The 14,519-nt window shown below is 42.2% G+C and overlaps 1 protein-coding gene across 1 annotated transcript in view; it reads right to left on the bottom strand.

Moving 5' to 3' along the window:
• The window catches only part of LOC130122537 (cilia- and flagella-associated protein 46), a 113,520-nt gene extending 99,396 nt beyond the window's left edge, over nucleotides 1-14,124 (bottom strand). The window contains exons 1-15 of the mRNA XM_056291467.1: nucleotides 14,076-14,124; nucleotides 13,868-13,986; nucleotides 11,432-11,563; nucleotides 9,818-9,882; nucleotides 8,758-8,922; nucleotides 8,461-8,584; nucleotides 7,776-7,867; nucleotides 6,555-6,686; nucleotides 6,239-6,338; nucleotides 5,723-5,821; nucleotides 5,366-5,556; nucleotides 4,573-4,798; nucleotides 4,169-4,286; nucleotides 1,888-2,008; nucleotides 1,145-1,269 (exon numbers count right to left, since the gene is read on the bottom strand). Of these exons, the coding sequence (XP_056147442.1) occupies nucleotides 1,145-1,269; nucleotides 1,888-2,008; nucleotides 4,169-4,286; nucleotides 4,573-4,798; nucleotides 5,366-5,556; nucleotides 5,723-5,821; nucleotides 6,239-6,338; nucleotides 6,555-6,686; nucleotides 7,776-7,867; nucleotides 8,461-8,584; nucleotides 8,758-8,922; nucleotides 9,818-9,882; nucleotides 11,432-11,563; nucleotides 13,868-13,986; nucleotides 14,076-14,124 (1,858 nt within the window). The remainder of the gene's footprint in view (nucleotides 1-1,144; nucleotides 1,270-1,887; nucleotides 2,009-4,168; nucleotides 4,287-4,572; nucleotides 4,799-5,365; nucleotides 5,557-5,722; nucleotides 5,822-6,238; nucleotides 6,339-6,554; nucleotides 6,687-7,775; nucleotides 7,868-8,460; nucleotides 8,585-8,757; nucleotides 8,923-9,817; nucleotides 9,883-11,431; nucleotides 11,564-13,867; nucleotides 13,987-14,075) is intronic.
• Between the last annotated feature and the right edge of the window lie 395 nt (nucleotides 14,125-14,519).

The following is a 14,519-nucleotide window of genomic DNA, read 5'->3' as shown; positions in this document are numbered from 1 at the left end:
ATGGAATTTATTTTTTATTTATTTTGCATTGCATTCATTTTGTATGGCATTTCTCCTCTAAATCAAGGGATATGCATTTTTCAAATACGGTTCTCATTTACAAGGTCTTTGAATTTTTTTTTTTTTTTTGCCTAGTTGAAGCATTACCAGAGGCTGCTAGAACTCTTCATGTGAAGTTAGGAGAGAATATGCAAATCAGTTTAGCAAAAAGCCATGTTGGCAGGTTGGATCAGTTTCTTTTCCTCACAAAGACATGACAATTTTAAAATAACAGAGCATTTTATTTTTCAAACTGTTGTTAGTAGAAGTCTTCTGCACTTAAGTGATGGGGAACTAATGCCTGACTTATTCATTCAAAGGAAACCAATTGTCCTTGTGGAAACCCTCTTTCAAGTGGGTAATTGTGGCAAGTGATGGCTGAATTAAAAACACAGAATGATCTAATGTTTCATCGAATACAGGGGCAACTATTTGCCCATTTAAAATACAGTAAGGTATATGGAGGTGCAATCGAGCAAAGAGCATAGATGCCCTCTTTGTGAAACTTGTATTAAAAACCAATTGTAAGAGCAGTTATAATAAATAATAACTGGCATACTTTCAGGCTTTGGAAGAGTTAAAAAAAAAATTTTTTTTTGGCTTTTTCCCCCTTTTGCTCCCCAGTTGTATCCAGCCAATTATCCCACTCTTCTGAGCCGTCCCGGTCGCTGCTCCACCCCTTCTGCTGATCCGGGGAGGGCTACAGACTACCACATGCCCCCTCCAATACATGTGAGGTCGCCAGCTGCTTCTTTTCACTGAGTTTCCCCAGTGGGACGTAGCGCGTGGGAGGATCACGCTATTCCCCCCAGCCCCCAAACAGGCGCCCCAACCGATCAGAGGTGGCGCTAGTGCAGCGACCAGGGAACATACCCACACCCGGTTTCCCACCCACAGACACGGCCAATTGTGTATGTAGGGACACCTGACCAAGCCGAAGGTAACACGAGGATTCGAACCGGCAATCCCCGTGCTGGTAGGCAACGGAATAGACCGCCACTCTACCCGGACGCCCAGGAGTTACAATTCTGATGTTCTGATTTCCTCCTTAAGATGTTTATACATACAGCTTTCTGTTCATTCTTGTCTCATTCTAATATCTTACTTTCTCTCTTGGTAATCTTCCATCTCCCATCATTGTAAAGCAAACAGAAGCGACAAGCAGTGCTGCACACATCCCAGATTTCCTGTTTCCTAGCTATCTTTGCCAGTGCTGCCCACAATTTGACCCTGAAAAGAAGGGAAAAAAAGTATAAGTTTACTCCCTTTCAAAAGATTGAGGTCAGGGCAAGGGCTTGAGAACATATCGTATCAGATATATTTGAAGGCTGTTTGTTTGTGAGGCCATAAATAATGCACGCACCTACTGGGAATTTTCTAGTCCTAATGGCTATGTTTTCTCACCGCTATCAAGACAGCTATTTTTGATGTGCACACTTCTGTGCTGTAATGATACGGGGTGGCTAGGAAAACTTAAGTATACGCTGAAAATGACAAGCGATAGATGTAATGAAAAGATACAGGCTGCCATACACACTCCACCAACTCTATTTCAGAGGGGATTATGGATCAAACATTTGTCAGTACCTCATGTTCACTAAAAGCAAGGACTAATAAATTCAGCAGGGTATAGAGAGACTGATTATGAAGGCAGATTTCCAAAAAATGGAGAGCTAAAAATAATTACAGAGAAAACTTAAAAGTCGCCTTTGAAAAAAACAGCATGAGGACAGTAATAAGACGGCACACCTACAGGGTGTGCTTAAACGAAAATGCACACATATAGCATGCCCTCACATGCACACAGACATGAACATGTACACATACAAAAGTAATGTGCCCACACACCTCTCCATGTCATTGCTGTCATCTCCTTGTCTGTCCAAGTGTCCCTCTACCCATTGCACAGAAGTAGCATGCTTCTGAGCCTTAGCAGAAAGCTGTGCCACTTGTCCAGACTCATGACTGCCTGAGGGAACCAGACAATGGTAAACATGTTAATGCACTACTGTGTTTAGTTTTTTTTTACCCCTTTTTCTCCCCAATTGTGTCCGGCCAATTAGCCCACTCTTCTGAGCCATCCCGATCTTTGCTCCACTCCCTCTGCCGATCCAGGGAGGGCTGCAGACTACCACATGCCATGTGGAATCGCCAGCTTCTTCTTTTCACCTGACAGTGAGGAGTTTCGCCAGGGGGATGTAGCGCGTGGGAGGATCACACTATTCCCCCAGTTCCCCCTCCTCCCAAACAGGCATCCTGATCGACCAGAGGAGGCGCCAATGCAGCGACCAGGACACATACCCACATCCGGCTTCCCACCTGCAGACACGACCAATTGTGTCTGTGTAGGGACGCCGAACCAAGCCGGAGGTAGCATGGGGATTCGAACCGGCGATTCCCGTGTTAGTAGGCAGTATTGATTCATTGTTTAGCTAAAATTAATTCAAAACAGCTAGTGATTCTGTTGACAAAAAAAAACTCCCTTAACTATGTTTATAATTTATACCAAATGAAAAAACATGTGCACTGATGTGTACTCCAAAGGAGTGATCTATTTGAGGAAGTGATGCAATTAATCTTATTATGCCAGCCAGTCCCATATAGTCAAATGGAAGAGTAACCATCAAAAGCCCGACTTCTAACATCTTTAACGCTTTCAGACTGGAACTTTTATCCATCCATCCATTATCTTAACCAGTTATCCTGCTCTCAGGGTCGCAGGGATGCTGGAGCCCATTCCAGCAGTCATTGGGTGGCAGACAGGGAGACACCCTGGACAGGTTGCCAGGCCATCACAGAGCTCGCCACACACATGCACACATGCACGCACGCACGCACGCACACACACACACACACACACACACACACACACACACACACACACACACACACACACACACACACATTCATTCCCAGGGACGATTTTGTACAGCCAATTCACCTGACTTACATGTCTTTGGACGATGGGAGGAAACCAGAGCCCCTGGAGGAAACCCACACAGACACGGAGAGAACATGCAAACTCCACACAGAGGACGCCCCGGGATGACCCACCAAGGTTGGACTACCCCAGGGCTCGAACCCAAGACCTTCTTGCCTTGAGGTGACCATGCTAACCACTGTGCCACCGTGCCGCCGAACTTTTATGTGATTGAAAAAAACTTAAGCTTATAGTCCATAACCATCAGTGTTAAGAATGAAGCACAAATGAGAGAAAAATTATTTCTGATTTTTTTTTTCTTCCAAAAACACTTTTTTTTCCTGCCACTCGAACAGGACCACTCAAGAATTTGTGTGAGGAAGTGAATAATGATTAGCGAGGTCTGTGCCTCTGGTTGCAGCATTTTAGAGAAGCAAAATTCTCCCTCATCTGTGCACTCACCCTGAGTGTTCATGTGCACATGCACAATATCTCTATGTGTTACCAGGCACATAAGTAGGCACGTACACACTTCTACAATGAACATCTGAGGGACAATAAAAAACGCTAACCTTTCATGCTTTCACTATCTATTGTTCTAGCCTGACTGCCTGATTCTCAATGGCTACTGTATGCTGGCTCTGATATTCAGAACACAATGACTATAGTCTTTGTCTCTGCATTTCTGCTTGAGGTGTAAAGGCAAGAGCAGGAGGTGCCACGAGGGATCCAGAATTTTGACCCATGCCAGAGGAAGCAGCAACCCTTTGACTAGCTGTCAACAGCAGGCCTTTCCTTAGGTCATTAGAACTGCTGAATGCTCGTTTGATCCTGAGCACCAAGGACCCATGGGGCTAGCAGAGATCAAAGTCACCCTTAAAACCCAGACCCCTTCGCTTAACGGCTTCATGGTCTACTGAATAGGGTGGTGGGGACTTTAATATGAACAGCCAAGCACACAGAACCCCTTCCTCAACAAAATCCCCCATCATTTGAAATATGGCTTATGATAGATCAAGTTTCATATGAACCTCTTGTTCAAACGAACTCACCAACCGCAAAATTTAAAACCTTCTTTTTGAAACTTCCAAGCCTGGTGACTTAAACTGGCTCTAACAAGGAAGGTAGATCTGATAAGAATGCAGAAAATGTCTTTGTCATATTGCATTACGCTTAGGTGGAAACTGCACCATGAGGATAATTCTGTACTTTTGGAGGTGCTGTCTGCATCCAGCATCATCTGGAAGGCTTCAGGGGCTAATAAGAGACCCACGTTAACCAGTATGGGGCGGCTTTCTGCCACGGCTTGGGACTGCCAGTCCTTGACCTGAAAGAGAAAGAATTACAGGGATTTCAGAGTGTTGCACCAGTACTGTATATTTATCTAGTACAGTACAATCCACTCTCAGCATGCATCCTCTCTGATGTGAGGTAAACTGTCACACAACAAACATGTTTGACAAAATTACAAGTGGGACCCTTGCAAGTCCAAAAAGTAAAACAAAACAAAAATGTATTTCGTCCCTATTTCACCTGCACCACTTTACATGTGTATCTATAAGAACTAGTTAATGTCCCCTTAATTTTTAATTCAGTAGAGTAGGGCAGAAGACCTGTTGGATAAGCACTGCAGCCTTGTCCTCTGTCCTGGTGGTGGTCTGGTGGTGGTTCTGTCTGAGCTGCAGGAGGTGCGCTGCAGAAGACAGGTGTTCTCGGTGCTCCCCCTCACTAAGTAGCATGGCTTTTTGAAAGTGTTCCGCAGATGCTTCAATGCGTCCTTCCTCCTCCTCAATCACTGCCAGCTCTGAGTGGACTTGACAGCGGGTCTCCAATAGCATACTGAGAAAAGAAGGCACACGCACAAACACACACACACACATGGAAGAAATAATATGAATATCAGCACATCATAAAGGCATGGAGACACAGCCATGCACACATACAGCCATGTACAAACACACACACAAACATGCATGTTTAAACAGAAATACAGGGGCCAAAATGCTACGAATTTAACTTAAGTCTGTTACATATGCAGATAGATGCAAGGAAATAAAAGTCACTATCTTATATATCAATGTTGTCGTGGTAAACAACAAATTTGTTAATAAAATCTGACATAGTTGTACCAAACACATGGCATCTGGGGAAAAAGAAAAAAAAATACTGTTCCTAAAAAAAAAAAAAAATTAAATTGGGTTTTCTGTACCAATTTGTAAAACACATTGCTGTAAAATGGTATATTTTTTACATGAATCTGTTCTATTTTGTTCTGCCCACTCCAAATGAAACCATCTTTAAAAATCATACATAAATGTAGGAAAATAGCTTAAGGGCATTAACACAAATGGTACGTACACACACACACACACACACACACACACACAGATCAGTGTATCGAGGCACCTTTGCGTGTTCTCGAGCGCTTGGGCTACCCGGAGAAGTTCTGCCTTGATGTGCCGCCTAAGGTTGTGCTGCAGGAGGGGCAGAGCAAGGTTCCACTGGGTGGCACAGACCGCCTGCACAGCCCAGGGCTCCCCCTCTATTACGGTCCTCTCCAGGCACCGATCCAACTTGCCTATCTCTTTCAGCCGTGCCTGTTGGAAAAAAATAACCACAGGGCGACAAAAGTGTATTCAGCGTCTCTCAGTTGGGCTGTACAAACTTAGGATCAGCCAGGTGAGCTGAAGCAAGTTCAATGCATGTGCATACGCGCCTGAGTGATAGACATATTTAGCACTATTCATGCACACTGTAAATCACCTTCACACTGGCTTTGCAATAGTCATTCATCTTCCCCTCGTTCTTGAAGAGGTTGAGTTCACACTGGACACACTTCATCATTACATGCTGGCCTAGGGTCTACAAAGAAAGACGCAGATGGAATGTAAGGAGACATAGTTCATGGACATATCATTGTGCACAATTCAGCAGTGCCTGAAAGAGCAGATTGCATATTTCCAAACAATTAGCCACATGCTTCACTGCTTCTGATCTGAATCAAGCCACCTTTTACAGTATGTACACAGATTAAAGCAGGTGCCTGATTTTGAAACAGGAAATGTATTCTTCATAAAATAAATTTCAAACTGCTGGGAGTAATTTAAAAAGAAAAAACTAAGCAGACTCTTGGGCATAAGCTCTGCTAGTTAATCGCATCTCTTCTCAAGCGCTGCACTGAGATTAGGTGTCAAATTCCATGCATACATTTGCATAATTTCATCACATGCAGCGTTCTAGAGCATGTGCATGAGCTGCTGTGTGATAGTAGTAACTCACAGCTTCTCCCGCTGTCTTCAGCTCTGTCAAGCAGTCAGAAGCTACTTGTTCATGCTTCAACTGCAAGGCCAGGAAAGCCAGATCTAAGAGGAGGGTAACTCTGCAAAACCAGCATTAAACATAATTTAATCTATGTACAACACTCCAGTACATACTGTAGTAATATGGCTATGCACTCCCCATGGGATATCCATGTGTGGTTTTGCTGCAGTGGGTGGTGAGGATGCATTTACAGGGACAGTAGTAGGAGGAACAAAGGAAAATGTGGTTTTGCCATTAAAAGGAAGGTGTTATGAGCAAAGCTGGGTTGACAGACCTGTCAGTTGGAGGAATGGGTGTTGAGCTCTGGTGAGGTCCTGTGGCACAATCCACAAGGAGATGGAAAATTTCCTTAAGCTTAGTGGAATCCTCCTCCTTCAGCTCCCCCTCCCTTCTTTTTTCCATACTGCTGTTGAGAAGAGGACAAGTGTCCACACAGATGCAGTTGCAGATACATGCATACTATATACTGGTATATACCCCCTCTGACATGAACGCACAATGCAAGAACCTCAGGCATAGTAACCTATGTGACGATGACATTGGTGGGGTCCACGTGAGTCATGCTGTCTATGCTTATAACTGAGCTTGTGAGCAATAAGGAGCTCTGACACATCAAGTACATGCGTACGGAAATTGGGAGGATGATGGGGGTGGGGTGGAGTTGTTACATCCTATACAAAACCATAGTTTTTTAAATGGTTTAAATAATACTAATGATATTAATAATATTAAAATAATAATAGTTTAATAATATAATAATAATAATAATGTTTTTAAATAGTGCTTAACTGGTATTAACTGGTATTACTGGTATTGGCTATACAAATAAGATTGACTTGACTTGATTGTTGTACCAGTTAAACCCGATAAACTTGTCGACTGTGGGATGCCAAAGGTTTAGCTGAGAGCTAGTGGATCACTGGGCCAGTGACCCAGGGCTAGTGGGTACAGAGGGACCAAGTTCAGCTCAGGAAATAAAAATTAGGATCAAGAAAGCAACAACAATAATCTACTATAAACCCTTAGGCTTAGGAAAATATGGCAAATAGGACAACTCGTGTGAGTTAAAATTAGATGCGGTTACACAACAAAAGCCCTGATTGTGAAGCACATATTGTGATCTTGTGAACTTAATTTGGCTCCGCTTTTGAAAGGAAGCATTCAGACAAGAGACAAGTAAATCAAAGCATATTCTCAGAAATAACATTTTGAAACAATTGTGCCTCAAACTGTTCTTCAAATACATTTGCAAAGCAAACATTACCAAAGATCAAGAACCCTTCCACTGGGACTGCTTAAGAAACAGCTATAACTTGTTTATGAAAGCTGCATAATGACGGGACAGATAGGCCTTCATCACAGCTGTGTGAGAAGGAAATGCTTTTTGCAAACCAAATCTCACAACAATTTTAGAGTAATAAAAAAGCATGCAAAATTAGTAAGACTAAAGAAAGTTTTACCTTTGATAGAATATGACAATGCATACATCACTTACCTCTTAAGGTTCTGTATTTTGTAAATAATGGCTAAGGTGGCGTGTTGTTCGGCCATTCTAAGGCAACTGCTCTCTGACAAGTTGTGCTGTACCTGTGTAAAGAAGACTAACATCAATATAGTCAGGCTTTATGTAAATTTCAAATGAAGTCGTGCTCCACTGTTCTTCTAAAAAGGGACTTTGCAGGTCTCTTTTAAAATTTAAACACAAGCTTACATATTCAAGCACATTTTACTTTATGTTCCATAAGGACTATTTTATTTATTTATTTGTTACATTTTGAGATACGTTATTGATCCCCGTAGGGAAATTATGCTCTGCATTTAACCCATCCTATCTTTGTAGCTAGGAGCAGTGGGCAACCACCGTGCAGCACCTGGGGACCAACTCCAGTTCGTCTTGCCATGCCTTGGTCAGGGGTACAGACAGGAGTATTAACCCTAACATGCATGTATTTTTGATGGTGGGAGAAACCCGAGCACCCGGAGGAAACTGACCACAGACACGGGGAGAACATGCAAACTCCATACAGAGGACGACCTGGGATGATGCCCAAGATTGGACAACCCCGGGGTTTGAACCCGAGACCTTCTTGCTGTGAGGTGACAGCGCTAACCACTGCACCACCGTATCATATTTTATAACATTTATGATATATAATATTTTCCAAATATAAAGTATTTACCAATATTTTAAAGATTTTTGGAAGCAGATGAGGGGTATGCATCTCGATGAATTCTGCTGTGACACCGGCAAAACTGCAAGCATCCCTCATTTTCCCAGATTCCACAAGACATTCAATCAAGTGCCTGAACAGAGCAATGAAGAATAGAGAAAATTTGAGTTATGTAGATCAATAATGGCTTTACTTGCGTGATGCAATTGCCAAAAAAGGTATTCAAATGTATGCATGGGCTATAGACATCCATCCTAATTTTTTACGACTGAAAGAAAAGTGTACAAGCGTGGCAGTGTCACTTGCATCATGAGCTCAGCCCTCCAGCTGTGGTCTTGCTCAGCCACCGCTTCCAAGGCTCGAACCACCTGTGTGAGGGAGGGCACCAGGTGCCTGCGCAGTCCTGGCCGTAGCAGAGGACGCACTGTCTGGAAGTACACCAGCGAGGCGTTGAACACCATAAAGTGGTATCTTTTAAAGATAAACCAGATCAGGAAAAACAGAAAACAATTAATTATTTACTTGGCTGTATGTGCAAGTTATCTGATCTCTCAGGACATCTCAATTTAGACATAGTCAACTCTGAAAGGGAAAACCCTATGAATTGCAAATGAGTTTGCATCAACCATAGTTCAATGAGCCCCAAGAGAATAAGCTATATGGTGAATTTCCATTTTAAATAAAAGTAATTTCTGAATTCCTGGCACTTTTTGTGAGGAAAAAGCGGTGAACAGTTTGTTTTGCTAATTTATTCACTAGAAAGAGTGCTGTGCATTAGTCTGGGCCAGATATCTTAGATATGTGTTCCCTTTGGTGTTAATAGGGATCTCTCACTAAGCTCCTTCATTGACAGGTTATGAGTTCATTAGCCAGTGGAGTTAATGCTGCTTGGCTACAAAGCCAGAGCCAGGATCTTTAAATGAAATTTACAGAGCAATGAAATATCTGTTTGATTCTTCCTTTTTATATCACAAGCTATTATTCTTTTCATCCTGCTTAGAGCTGCTTGTTAATCACTGGCGGAACACATGTTCAGCATCATCTACCTGTAAAGATGGAGGCAAGGTGTGAGATTTAGAAGTAAGACATAATTCAGCAACGTTCGAGGCAGATCACATCTTTCATATCCCAAATTACCTCCATACACCAGATTAAATCCCCATCACCAACCAGGGCTTCGAAAAAGACATTCCTTCCTCCTTGCTATCCAGAATATTAGCTTTTATGGTGCGTTTGCACCGGCATGCTGCAGCACTATGGCATTTTCTGCCAGACAATATGAAAGATGACATAGACATCATGAATTATTCAGCTTCCCTGTCACTTAAAGAATAAAGGGAAATAAACTTTCTGGCAGGTTGCATACCTTGGATTGTTCTTTGATATCTCTATCGCCTTCAGGAAATACAGCAGAGCAGTTTCAAAGTCTTCCTGAGATTGATATAGTGCAGAAGAGGAAGAAAGTTAATCTGTCACATTCAAACATTCACATCAGACATATGACTTATTTGGTCCACTATTTATTAAATAATTAGGAACGTCATTAAATATTGGCCTGGAAAAAATTGGGAGCATATAAAGGGACTGGTGCTTTACAGCTAAAATCACTGTGACTGCTAAAAAAAAAAGAAGATGTTTATAAAGCTAGACCTAAAAAACGTTTTACAGAAAGCATATCACAGGGTGCCGAGAGAGGAAGGGTGGTATTGTATGAGGAAGTCAGGAGTTACAGAGAAGTATGTAGGAGTGGTGTAGGATATGTATGAGGGAAGTGTGACGGTGGTGAGGTGTGCGGTTGGAATGACAGATGGGTTCAAGGTGGAGGTGGGATTACATCAAGGACCAGGTCTGAGCCCTTTCTTGTTTGTAATGGTGATGGACAGGGTTATGGACAAGATCAGGCAGGAGTCTCTATGGACTATGATGTTTGCGGATGACATTGTGATCTGTAGCGAGAGTAGGGTGCAGGCTGAAGAGAGCCTGGAGAGGTGGAGGTATGCACTGGAGAGAAGAGGAATGAAAGTCAGTAGGAACAAGACAGAATACATATGCGTGAATGAGAGGGAGGAGAGTGGAATGGTGAGGATGCAAGGAGTGGAGGTGACGAAGGCATATGAGTTTAAATACTTGGGGTCAACTTTCCAAAGTAACGGGGAGTGCAGAAGAGAGGTGAAGAAGAGAGTGCAGGCAGGGTGGAGTGGGTGGAGAAGAGTGTCAGGAGTGATTTGCGACAGAAGGGTACCAGCAAGCATTAAAGGGAAGGTTTACAAGATGGTAGTGAGACCAGCTATGTTATATGGTTTGGAAACGGGTGGCACTGACGAAAAGACAGGAGGTGGAGCTGGAGGTGGCAGAGTTGAAAATGCCAAGATTTTCACTGGGAATGATGAAGGACATGATTAGGAATGAGTATATTAGAGGGACAGCTCAGGTTGGACAGTTTGGAGACAAAGCAAGAGAGGCAAGATTGAGATGGCTTGGACATGTGTGGAGGAGAGATGCTGGGTATACTGGGAGAAGGATGCTGAATATGGAGCTGCCAGGCAAGAGGAAAAGAGGGAGGCCAAAGAGGAGGTTTATGGATGTGATGAGGGAGGACATGCAGGTGGCTGGTGTGACAGAGGAAGATGCAGAGGAAAAGAAGAAATTGAAACAGATGATCTGCTGTGGCGACCCCTAATGGGAGCAGCTGAAAGTAGCAGTAGTAGTAGATAAAGCTAGGGCAATTCTTTGACTGGAAGTGCAAATAAACAAATTTCAACAGGAGTTCTATGTGTGTGTGTGTGTGCTTGTCCATTAATTAATGGCATGCACAGACACACGTTGACACAAAAAAAGAATAACACAAGCTTACATACACACACACGCATATTCAGAAACAAAAACAAAGACAGAAGAACACACACACACACACACACACACAAACCACACATGTATGCACAAACTCCTTTAGGAGATGTGTCTAATTTACAATTCTCACCATACTTCCAGTGGCCGGTGGAGACTTCATCTGGCCCTGGCAGAGGTAGGCTCGACACAAGAATTGATTATTCGGTGGTTTCCCTTCAAAGTACAGCTTTAGACATGCTGTGCTTATCTCGGAGCAACCCAACTGAGACACAGAAATATAAAAACACAAGTACCACTAACAAAATAAATATTTTAACTTTACCCTCAAACATACTGTATATGACTGAGCCCGAGGCAAATACTTTTCTGTGCCAAATGTGTTATTGAAACTGGGAATGGCTTAATGTATATCTCTTGCCCATTCAGTTTTTTTTTTTTACTTGTTAATTTTCTCATCTCTCTTCCCATCATAATTCATCAACAGTCTTAACATTGAAATATTTGCAGTGTAGCAGCCAACATATTATCAAATATTTTGACATGGAGCATTTGTCTTCATTAAAGGCTGAATGCAAGCACTGTGTTGTTTACTGGTGATTTTTCAGATAAGTAACGTAAATTTTTGGAATATCATTCCTGTGTTGGAGAAATCAGTGCTGAGATGGAATTGTTTGCTATATATAAAAGCCAGTTAATAACCCAATATGTTACAATAAAACTCAGAAATATTGGATTTCATTATGAATTATATATTTTTCATTACACTCGTTAAGTCCACTACTAATGTGAATATTCATTATTGTCCCACTCTGAGACAGCAATTTAATCAAACTAAAGCTACCAGTGGCATAATGAGATATATGGTCAAACTTTACTAGTGGAGGGTTCTGCAAAGGATCGAGGATAAGTTGCATAGATAAATAGTCTTGGGCATTACAGCCTCAGAGATATGTTCAAAACAAGAAATTCACCTCGTGTGAAACAAGCCCAAAATGACCTGGGCACAGCTCTGCAATTTTAACTATAATCAAATGTGACTTCTCCATATCAGTTTCAGGTGCAGCCTAGAGCCACAATTAAATGATTGTGAGACGGCTGCATTATATATATATTCATGTGAGCACTTTCATTTCTCACATGACTAATTCAGCCATATTAATTGAACAAGATTCTATAGCATGCATTTATCATAACAGGCTTTCGCTATAATGCTGAGGCTCAACGTTCTTTTCGTCTACTGCTAATCTCTCATTCTAGGAGGCTGCTTGAAACATCATATGTCACCACCATCAGCCCCAAGAAGTATTCAAATCGTAAGCAACATTCCTCTCTGTGCTAAAAGGAAAAAGGGATGTGTGGGCACATATGTATGGCAGTGGAGCCCCCCTTTCCTCATTGCAGCCTTTCACTGAGAGGTTTTCAGCATCAGATCGCCATTGTCTGCGTACACTTTTTCACTATGTGACTGCTCCTGGTTCTGTGAGATTTTGCACATGTGCATGTGTGGTGTTCAGAGTCGTATTTTCTTGAATTTGTATGGTTTCCTTGTCTGCTATTGGCATAGTACCCAGGGCAGTCAACACATACACGAGATTACAATTTGCTCACCAATGTATAGGGGAAACCAGGTGTGGTTGTAACAAATTTTACCCTCACGTAACATTTCTCAGCAACAGCACATCATCAAAGAGTCACTTCAACATTTACCCAAGCCTTAAGTCTTGTGTAAAGTAAATAACTAAAAAGAAATAAATAGAGTAAATATGGAGTTTAGTTTTGTGGAAGGGAGCATTTTTATTGTGATTGGGGAAGGAGGGAGGGCAATGTTGGATTTTGGTTGATAGTGTAGTGTGTATGGTATATGTTGGGGGGGGGGTTTGTTCGATTTCTTTGATTTGGTGGGGGGGGGGGTCTGTAGGCTGGAAGCCATGCCAAATTCTACCAGTTATCTATTTTCTGTCTTGTCTACATGTGTTTTAATTTTTAATTCTTATCCACTTTGATTCTGTAGAGCTGGTTGGGTTTGTGAAATATTTTATTCCCCTATTGGTTTAATATATGTATGTTGTATTCTGAATTTTTTTTCCTATGAAATAAAAGAGGAAAAAAAGTCTTGGGTAAACGCGAGTACTCTATCCTCATAGCTCACTTCAGTAAAAAGTGATTGTTTCAAAGGCATTCTGACAAACTGTATGGCAGGGGTGCCCAACTCCAGGCCTTGAGGGCCGCAGCGTCTGCAGATATTTGTTGCAACCATGCACTACACCACCTGATTTAACTAATTCCTTTCCCTCCTTGGTCCAAGAGATGAGCTAATTCGTTAAATCAGGTGATGTATACATGGTTGGAGCAAACAGCCGCAGACACTGCGGCCCTCGAGGTCTGGAGTTGGGCACCCCAGCTGTATGAGGTTGGTAATCCCTATATTTTTCAGTGTTTAAAAATGCCAAGCTAATTACTTAGTCATGCCTTAGTGTCTCGTGTGAATTCATTCAATACTAATGTCAATTAGGTGAGAGTGGCCAATCAATTATAAATAATGAATGTCACATTTTACAACGTTCACCTCTAGAGCTTCCTCTGCACACAAAACCAATAAATCTGGAGAAAAGCGTGGCATTTTGCTTAATCCATCCCTCGTCCCCTCTCCGATAAGGCTGAAGGCGGTCCGGAGAGCTGCTGCATCTGAAAGAGGGCAAGACAAGACCCGTGATGAAAGGACCGTTTAAAACGTACATTTCGCATCATATATCACCTAAATGTTTAATATATACCCTTCTCTTCCTTTGCCCTGGTTAGATACAAACGAATATCAAGATCCATGTCTCCCAAAAGAGTTTGCGATTTGGCAAACTTGAGCTCTGCCTGGTTTAACGTTAACAAATAACGTTAGGAAGACGTAGAGGTCATGACAGCTCGTTTAATTCAAGTTAGTTGACTCGAACACGTTGTTGAAAACGCCTTGTTTAAAAGCACTTATCTGACGTAATGGCGATACCGAACACGTTATTAAAAACGTCTCGTTTAAAAGCACTTATGTGACATAATGGTGGACAAAAAAACAACAACAGAAGAGAGTTATAACAACGGGCACGGTTTACGGCAACAGCGGTTACGCGTCCAACTGGTTGTTTGGAAGCGTTTCTAAGCAACGGGGCTTTCCGCCGACGGAAACCGCTAAGGCCCAAATGACTACAACCGACGTTATCGCTTTTCAC

The sequence above is a fragment of the Lampris incognitus genome, chromosome 13, assembly GCF_029633865.1.
Source record: "Lampris incognitus isolate fLamInc1 chromosome 13, fLamInc1.hap2, whole genome shotgun sequence".
Classification (NCBI taxonomy): domain Eukaryota; kingdom Metazoa; phylum Chordata; class Actinopteri; order Lampriformes; family Lampridae; genus Lampris; species Lampris incognitus.
The sequence above is the reverse complement of the archived record's forward strand: the minus strand, read 5'-3'. Positions and strand labels throughout refer to the sequence as shown.